The sequence below is a fragment of the Carassius auratus genome, chromosome 15 (genome assembly GCF_003368295.1).
Source record: "Carassius auratus strain Wakin chromosome 15, ASM336829v1, whole genome shotgun sequence".
NCBI lineage: Eukaryota > Metazoa > Chordata > Actinopteri > Cypriniformes > Cyprinidae > Carassius > Carassius auratus.
In genome coordinates this window covers 20,705,157-20,714,036 of record NC_039257.1, presented here as the reverse complement: position 1 = coordinate 20,714,036, position 8,880 = coordinate 20,705,157, and the positions used below count along the sequence as shown (strand labels likewise).

Below are 8,880 nucleotides of genomic sequence, written 5' to 3'. Positions count from 1 at the left end.
CATTCTGTCACCGTTGGAGTTTTGGTTCCTTGCCGCTGTCGCCTCTGGCTTGCTTAGTTGGGAACACTTAATATCCAGCGATATCATTGACTTGATTGAACAGATACTATTTAAACTGAACTGAGCTGGATGATTGCATCACTGAATTCAATGATGAACTGCCTTTTTGCTTTATTGACACACTATTTTCCTATTTAATGCTGTTTAGTTGCTTTGACACAATCTGTATTGTTAAAAGCGCTACATAAATAAAGGTGACTTGACTTGACGTGTGTGTGTGTGTGTGTGTGTGTGTGTGTGTGTCTGGTTCAGTATGGAGACAGCTGTTGCTTGTTGAAAGGCTAAGTCTTGCCTCTGGTGACTACCCTCCACCATTAACATGTTCACACACACACACACACACACACACACACACACACACATTCATGACTACTTAGCAATCTTAGCTAGCTGATTTTCCTTAGGCGTCTGATGTTTTTATACACAGCAAATTATAAATATCACAGTCTTTTGCTTATAGTTTGGCAAAAAAAAATATTTCACTGACAAAAGCCCCCTTTGATGATATTCAGGTACATTTTTTCATTTTATTAATGCAATACATTCATGGTCAGGGTTATGTTTGTAGTTACATCATCATTTGCTAACCCTAACCCTACCCCTAAACCTACTCTTATAGAAAACCTTCTGCTACTTGAGTTTTTTAAAACACTTTATTCTGTATGATTTATTAGCTTTTATTCCTCATGGGGACCAAATAATGTCTCCATAAGGTCAAAGTTTTTTTTTGCATTGCTATACTTGTGGGGACATATCATAATGTAGTGAAGCTACACAAGCACACACGCACTTGTTTGTTTCACTGTATTATTGAGGACACCTCATAAACTTCCATTGTTTTTATATCAGGCTAATAATTTCTATAGCCTAACCCTAAACATAACCTTCATAGAAATGTAGACTTATAAATACAAACGTGATTTGCCCAATTTATAAGCCGTTTTAACTAGTGAGTGTTTAACTAGTTTAACTAGTCTGGCTCTCTAGTCTGTGTTTAACAGGTTTCACAAGTAGGCTACAGTCAAACCAGTACACACACATGCACACACACACATGCACACACACACACACATGTTTGTTTTTGTGAAAAGTGGGTTCATCCCATAGGTGTAATGGTTTTTATTCTGTACAAACTGTATATTCTATGGCCCTACACCAACCCTACACCTAACCCTTACCCTCACAGGAAACTTTGTGCATTTTTACTTTCTCAAAAAAACTCATTCTGTATGATTTATAAGCATTTCCTTGTAATACCTGTTTCATACTCATGTCATCATAGAAAGTTGTGTCCTGATATGTCACAAAAACACACCATGCGAACAGCTATGACCACCTTCAGAGGGACATACAGACCTTCTAAACACTCAGGATCCCACAGCCAGCTCTTTGTGTATGCTCAGAGTGATTGACATAAAAAATCCATACATGCAAGCATAAATACAGAGGACACAGCCTATATTTAAACAATTAGAAGAAATAATAAGTTTCACCTAAAACCTCATTGCTGTTCACATGAGATAGATGGTGATCACAGGAACCCTTGCCAAAAGTGGACAGACAAGACAAATAGACAAACCCAACAGATAGCCTAGCAGACTTTTAAATGTAGCTAATATGTAGTGATATTTTTCAATTATCATAAAGGGTATATTTGATCAATGATAAATGTCAGCATCACAGCAGTTTAGCAAAATATGAGCAAGCATCGGCATATACTAAAAAAACAAGCAAAAAAAAAAAAAAAAAAAGGAGAGAGAGATTGATGATTAATAACAATTGCTTTAAATCAATCTGTTAAAAACTTTGGGGTGCACAAAGGAAATTATCTGTTTAATTATTTCATCAAGGAATTATTTGACCATGTTATTGTAAAAAATATAGAACATAAATTAATACAAAACTTTTTTATTATAATCATCATTATTTTTATTTTATTTTTTTTACTGTTTTTGAAAAATTGACGGGTGGATGCGCAGCTGTAATAATCCAGGGATAACTGTAAACCTCTGGCGCCATCTACTGAGTAAAATATTCTCATCCCGTACAGATGATTTGACTTGTACAGGTTTACCAGCAATTCTGTAGGCCTACCAATACATGCTTTATGTGCAAATTTTTGGGTCTAATAAATTGTTTTACTATATTTGTGAGTACATCTCCATAGACTTTAAATCAGGTTTAGGATTTTCTATTGCCTAACCTGACCAAAGCCACGATCATATCCCTATAGAGAAACCTGTGCAAATCACCGGATTTATATATAAAGATGATTTGACCGAGTTATACGCTTTTATGAAGCTTTAATATCTAGCGCCATCTTGCGACAAAAAAAGGTTTAACGTGGGCTTGAAATGCAGGGCTGCTTTAATAAGCTTAATATTTTCAACATGTATGCTGATGACACATTTCAGCATTTTTTTTATTGGGGGGGGGGGGGGGGGATATTTGTTTCTGTATTTATTTTAATTGAAGTCTAATTACAAACCATATTTGGAATACATTTTTTCCGATAATCCTCTTGTGAGGTGAGGCCACAAGTTCACTAGTTCACGTTCATTTATATTTTACAAATTCTTAACAAAATTGATAGTGTATTATTGTATTATTAAAATGCAATAGAGAGATCAATGATCCTCTTTGGTCATCAATTTTCTGATCAGTGTTGCAATACATAGGAAAATGTGTCCTGTACTTTGCTTGTTCTTATATTTGTCTCTTCTACATGAAGGTAGAGCTGCCATTTAGCAAAGAGTAAACTAGCTTATCAATTGCCATTTCATTTGCATGATAATCTTGATAGGCTACTTGTTAAACTCTCTGTTTACAGTCCTAGCAGGTCCTGGCATGATGCGCTCACCGTGTTCATCACACTTATATAGTTTTTCATTAGATTAACAACTATTTGGGACAAATATGTATATAGTTTATCCTATGCTGGAACATTTTATATTGTGCCTTTTTTTTCTTCTTTCTTTAAATATTTTACCTTTATGCGGATTTATCTTTTCGGGGACATTTTATCCTTTGTCATTGGAAGAGAGTCTTCAGTACAGAGTTTAGTACGCAGGCATTTGTGAGAACACAGCTGAACTGACAGCCTATCCGCTAATCTACAACATATTTACTGTTAAAAATACATTTTTTGGAATTGCTATGTTACAACAACAACAAAAAAAACAAAAAAAAACAAAAAAAAAAAAACTTGTTTTATGGGACATATAATTTTGTTTTAATTTTATAGACTGTAATTTAATCTAAAAAAAAAATGTTTAAATAAAAATGGTGGTACACAGCAACAGAGCTGTCCATTCAATTCAATTCAAAATTGCTTTATTGGCATTACTGTAAATTATATAATATTGTAAAAGCTTAGTATACATATATAAAAAATAAAATAACATAAATAAATAAATAAATAAATAATAATAATATAACAATAATAATAATTAAATGAACACCACAGTAATATAATTCAATGTTATAACATTTTGGAAATTTAAAACTAACAAATTATAACGTGTGAACATTTGAACACACTGAGGTCAGACACAACGCACATCCACACCTGTTAGCACGTTTCTCTTCTCGGCAGTTATTTACTACATCTCCCAGCATTCCTTGTGGTTCTCTGAAAGGTGGAAGTTCAATACACAGCCGCAGTGAGTGATATCGTTTACAGCATGGCTGCGTTCAGTTTCACAAGGTGTTTAGTAAGGTCTCACTCTTGCTTTAAATGTGTAGATCATGTCCAAACGCGTTTACAGACAGCTACGCGAATGCTCTGTGTATCAGCATCACGCAGTGGTAAGTATACTCACTTTAAATGAGGCGTTAATGGTTCTGTGCTTCACAGTAGTGTAGAGCTGACCTTGTATATCACGTTTAATGTTTTGCAGTTTAAATGTCTCATGTGGCTACTAAATATAAAATAGCTTTAAAGTCATTAGAACATTGAAACGAAATTCGTGCTTAACGAAAAAGTACAGTTCGATTACCATTTTGCTGTAGCTAACAAAAGTACCACAGTAATTGTTTTTATTTGGAATTAATTTTTACGTGTGTAAATACTGTGCTGTATATGATATTTAAGTATGTAAGTAGTGTGGCATATTTCAAAGTACCATGCTATAACATAACTGTTAAGTGTCATTCATTTGATCAGTATTCGTTCGTTCATTCATTCATTCAGTCAGTCAGTGATTGATTGATTGATTGATTGTCCCTTCTTTTTCCAGGCTTTGTGGATGCACCCAAAGCTCAGTTCACAGATACAGAGGTTCAAGACATTCTGACCAAAATCACGGGTCTGGATCTGAATAAAGTGTTCCGACCCATAAGACAGCAGCTAACGCCACCTAAATACAAGCTTATGACAGACACAGAATTAGAAGAGGTGAGATTTCTCATGATAGGCCAGGATTCATGATGGGATGAAATTAGTGAGATGATGGTCATATGATACACTAGGGTTAAAAAAGGGATGAGATACCTGATGAAATGGAAAGAGATTCAGTATATCATTTGGGAATACATCAGATAACATCTGTGCTGTGATTGTACAGTTATTCTACTAGAAAAGACTGTGGTCTTAATTAGGTTCCTGTGTTCTGCTGCTGAGCAGGCAGTGCGTAAGGCAGAGGAACAGGCGAAACATCTGCTGAAGATGCCACCGGTCCTGCCTGAGAGGAAGCCTATAGATGATGTGCTCTCTGAAGATCAGATGCTAGAAGGCATGGACACTGCTAAATACGTCTTCACCGACATCAACTTCAACGTCCCGCATCGAGTAAGAAAACGACATTTTTTAGCGAATCTGTAAACTTTCATTTTACATTGAATTTAAAAGTAATGTGTATGTGTACTGTAATTTCTTGGTGTTTTTCTGATTTATTAATGCAATTTCTGATCGTTTTGTATGTATACAGAGGTACTGTCTTTCTTACTGTTGGAGGTTTTGTTTCTCTCACCATTATTCCAAAGGAAAGATTCATTGTTGTGAGAGAGCCCAGTGGAACCCTAAGAAAAGCAACATGGAATGAAAGAGATAGGCTGATACAGGTTTATTTCCCCAAAGAGGGTCGCAAGATCACACCACCACCCATCTTTAAGGAAGAAAACCTCAGGGTATGTGCAAACACTGATTAAGTCTTATTTATTTGCACATGTATTCATTTCTGACTAGTGTTTCCTTCTCTCTACAGGTGGTCTTTGAACAGGATAGACACGAGGATGTGCTGAACCAATGCGTTGTCCAATTTGAGCCAGACTCTGCAGAATTTAAGAATGTTCGTTGCTGACATAAAGATGTATAGAAAAGTTGTGCGATAAGCTGTCACAAACGCTGCAAAAACATCATTATTCTGAGTTTCTTGGAGAGAATAATATTTATGTGGTCTTTTAGGTGCTCGTGCTGACCTATGAAGACATTGAAAAGCATGGGAAATACGATCTGCTCAGATCTACACGGTTCTTCGGTGGTTTGGCCTGGCATCTGGTTAATGGCCGACGAATTGATGGCCTTCTTGTGGACATGTTGCAGAGAGACCTGTGAGTATGTGTGAGGAAAAAAAGGAGTGATCTGTTTTCAGTGCAGATGCAGTCAATTTCCACAGAAAAAAAATTGTCATTTTCATTTGATTTGTTATTCAGTTTTATAAAAAGAACAAAAACAAGCTTGGTGGAAAGCATTGCATTAAAAGTCTATCGGAGAAGTGTATTGGATGGTTTAACAGCAGAAATTAGTCTTTAAAATTAGCAGAAATAAAGTGATTGCTCCATGTAAAATGTGCCTTATAGATAATATAAAAGGAAAATGAAGAGACCACAAACAAAGCAAGATGAATGAATATCTGACTGTATAGCTTGGAGAGAGCTTTGGTCCTTAAAACTCTTGGAAGGTTTTGATTCACAGTATGGATTATCTTGTGAGAAGTCTAGTTGCTTTGTATGATGATCAAATGTTGTCTTACTTCCAGAATGCAGGATGCTGTGAGGTTGGTGCGTCTGTTCAACTTGGTTCATCCTCAGAGTGAGTCTGCACAGCAAGCTCAAAGACAACATGCCACTGACCTGGACCTGCTCAAGGTGAACACACGCAGGACATGGTCACCAGTGTTTTATTGTGCATTTCAATTCCACATCTGTTACTGTGACCTATCAAATTTGAACTATAGTTCAAGCATAACTATAATGGTTTGAAATTACGGTTTTCTATTACCATTACTTACTTACTGTTAGTGTACTATTAATTAATGTGCAATGTCCTGTGGTTACTTTGAGCTCCCATGACCTCATATATGTGACCCTTAAGTGTCGATTTTTCGAAATTGATATTTATACATCACCTGAAAGCTGAATAAATAAGCTTTCCATTGATTTATGGTTTATTAGAATCTGACAATATTTCTCCATGATGCAACTATTTGAATAATATCTGAAATCTACGGGTGCCTAAAAAAATCTAAATACTGAGAAAATTGCCTTTGAAGTTGTCTAAATGAATTCATAGCAATGCATATTACTAATTAAAATACGTTTTGATATATTTATGGTAGGAAATTTACAAAATATCTTTTTGAACATGATATTTACTTAATATCTTAATAATTTTTGGTATAAAAGAAAAATCTATCATTTTAACCCATACAATGTTTTTTTTTGGCCCTTGCTAAAGATATACCCCAGCAACATAAGACAAGGGTCACATATGCACATGTGCCCAAAACCTTTAGTCTGTATTTTAGACTGAGCAATTTCTTTTTTTAATGTGTAAGTTAGGCTGTCAGTTGTTTAAAAAAATATTCCAATTAAATTTTTTTGTTAATTGCTCAGGTTTGCACATGTAATCATAAATACATTGGGCCTCATTCATGAAACACGAGCAGAACAAATTGTGTAAATCATTCGTAAAGCTGTTCTGATATAAACTTACGAATTCATGAAAAAGGTCTTAATTTCAAAATGTTATTTTTTTTTTCTTCTTCTTCTTCAAATTGTCACTGTTGTCTAACTATTTACTATGACTTATATTATACCCTTAATAAACTGCTGCTTATTAATAGTTAGCAAGGTAGTTAAGTTAAGGTTATCTGAAATATGGTCATGCACAATAAGGGATTTTTAAGTGTTTTGGATGTAATAAACAGCCAACATGCTTGTCAATAGTAATAGTGGTCAATAGTAAAATAAATCACCTCAGATTATAAAACTGCATTTTAATAAGAGCATATCCACAAATGTACTAGAGATATTTACTGTGGTTTAAATTACTTTTAAAATCTCTAGTTTGGGTGTTTAGCCATTTAGCTTTTGAAGAGATCAGAAGAGCCGGTCAGCGAAACACTGGAGCTGTTCAGTCAATGTAAAAACAAAAACAAAAAAACACTGTTGCAATAATGATATGTGCTTTTGACAACTCTGGAAATAGGAAATAAGGGGTCAGGCCCAGGGTACATCACTTCCCATTAGCCTGTGGTTAGACCTTTAACCCATGCAAGGACGTCATTCAGAGTGCATGGAGTATAGAAGGGCAAGGAAATCTTGTCGAATTTTGAGATGCCACCAGTAATTTGGTAGAGATGGTGGAGTGACATGTTTTAATGTGTGTGTTAGAGAGCGTGAGTATATTAAATTCTTTGAAAGGAAATGGGAAAGCATGGTAGATTTGATGAGGGGCCACTGTTTAGTCACGGTTCCTGCTTAGTGCACACTCCACTCAACCCTTCTTATGTCACACTGACCCTTTAACCCCTGTATCAGGAAGTCAAGCTGGTTGATGTAGCCGGCTCAACTTCAGAGGTGGATTCAAGATTTTTTCAAATTTTACACAAAGAAATAAAATAAATTTAAATGATTTAGACTCACATGAGACAAAGACTCTGAAAGCTGTAAAAGCGGTTTTATTCTACACAGAGTGGATTTGGTGCCATTCTGACATCACAGTAACCAAAAAGAGCAATGGAAAGATAATGCGAATGGAAACATTCTGTGTGAACTGAAACAAACTTCATCAAAGGTGAACTGATACTAGTGGGACGAATAAGGGCCTGCTAAACTGAGCGAAGTACTTTAAGGCAGTGGAAAAGTACGATCACAGTCAGCTTCAGGCTTTTTTCTGGCTTATCAAAATAAATACAATAATAATAATAATAATAATAATAAAAACTTGTTTTAAAGTCACAAAAAATACAGTCCAAGGATATTATGTTTAATATATTTTAATTTAAATATGTGCATATATGATGCATTTTCTTTTTCCCCTTATTTTTAGATCTATGCCCAGTATGAGTCAAACAGAGCTGGGTTCATCGAGTTGGCGGTGCAAACCTATGAACAGACCGATGCCATGAGCTCTTTTTAAATACAATAATTATGAATGGAAGTATGTCATATAGTTCAACTGTTGATGTCAAGTTTTGAAACGCTTACTCATTCTGTACATAATAAAGAAAACTTTTGTATAAAAGGTCTGTTTCTTTAACTTCCTTTCAAGTGTACCAAATCTACTACTCTAATGTACCAGATTTGTAACATTTCATGTTGACTGGAACTCATTAATTAATAGAATGGAAGTTTTCATTGGCTTTAGCTATTTTTTTCATTATTATTATTATTTTGATTGCAGACTTTTTATGCTGCCATTGTTTTCCTTGGGTTTGGTTCTTGTTTCAATCCAATTTTAAGCTTTTTTTTTAGTTAGTTCCACACTAATAGGCAAACTCTGTCAAGCTAATACAGATCAGCACAGTTGGTTTTAAATTTATTTAGTTTAATGTAATTCAGTACTTTTTAATTCTCTTTTAATTCTTTTTAATTCTG

The 8,880-nt window shown here is 34.8% G+C and overlaps 1 protein-coding gene across 1 annotated transcript; it reads left to right on the top strand.

Annotated features, from left to right (window-relative positions):
* The first annotated feature begins 3,702 nt into the window (after positions 1–3,702).
* mrps22 (mitochondrial ribosomal protein S22) lies at positions 3,703–8,527 on the top strand. Its single transcript, XM_026282872.1, has 8 exons — positions 3,703–3,867; positions 4,299–4,456; positions 4,685–4,849; positions 5,044–5,187; positions 5,265–5,348; positions 5,465–5,610; positions 6,039–6,147; positions 8,333–8,527. The coding sequence occupies exons 1-8, from the start codon at positions 3,744–3,746 to the stop codon at positions 8,420–8,422; spliced, it is 1,020 nt and encodes a 339-aa protein (XP_026138657.1). The 5' UTR covers positions 3,703–3,743; the 3' UTR covers positions 8,423–8,527.
* The last annotated feature ends 353 nt before the right edge of the window (positions 8,528–8,880 follow it).

What these genes read in the sequence shown, in the direction of transcription:
- mrps22 (XM_026282872.1), top strand. Translation starts at nt 3,744, where the DNA reads ATGGCTGCGTTCAGTTTCACAAGGTGTTTAGTAAGGTCTCACTCTTGC. An exon ending in TGTATCAGCATCACGCAGTG is followed by an intron (nt 3,868 to 4,298) that starts GTAAGTATACTC and finishes TTCTTTTTCCAG; the next exon opens with GCTTTGTGGATGCACCCAAA. An exon ending in CTGACCTGGACCTGCTCAAG is followed by an intron (nt 6,148 to 8,332) that starts GTGAACACACGC and finishes CCTTATTTTTAG; the next exon opens with ATCTATGCCCAGTATGAGTC.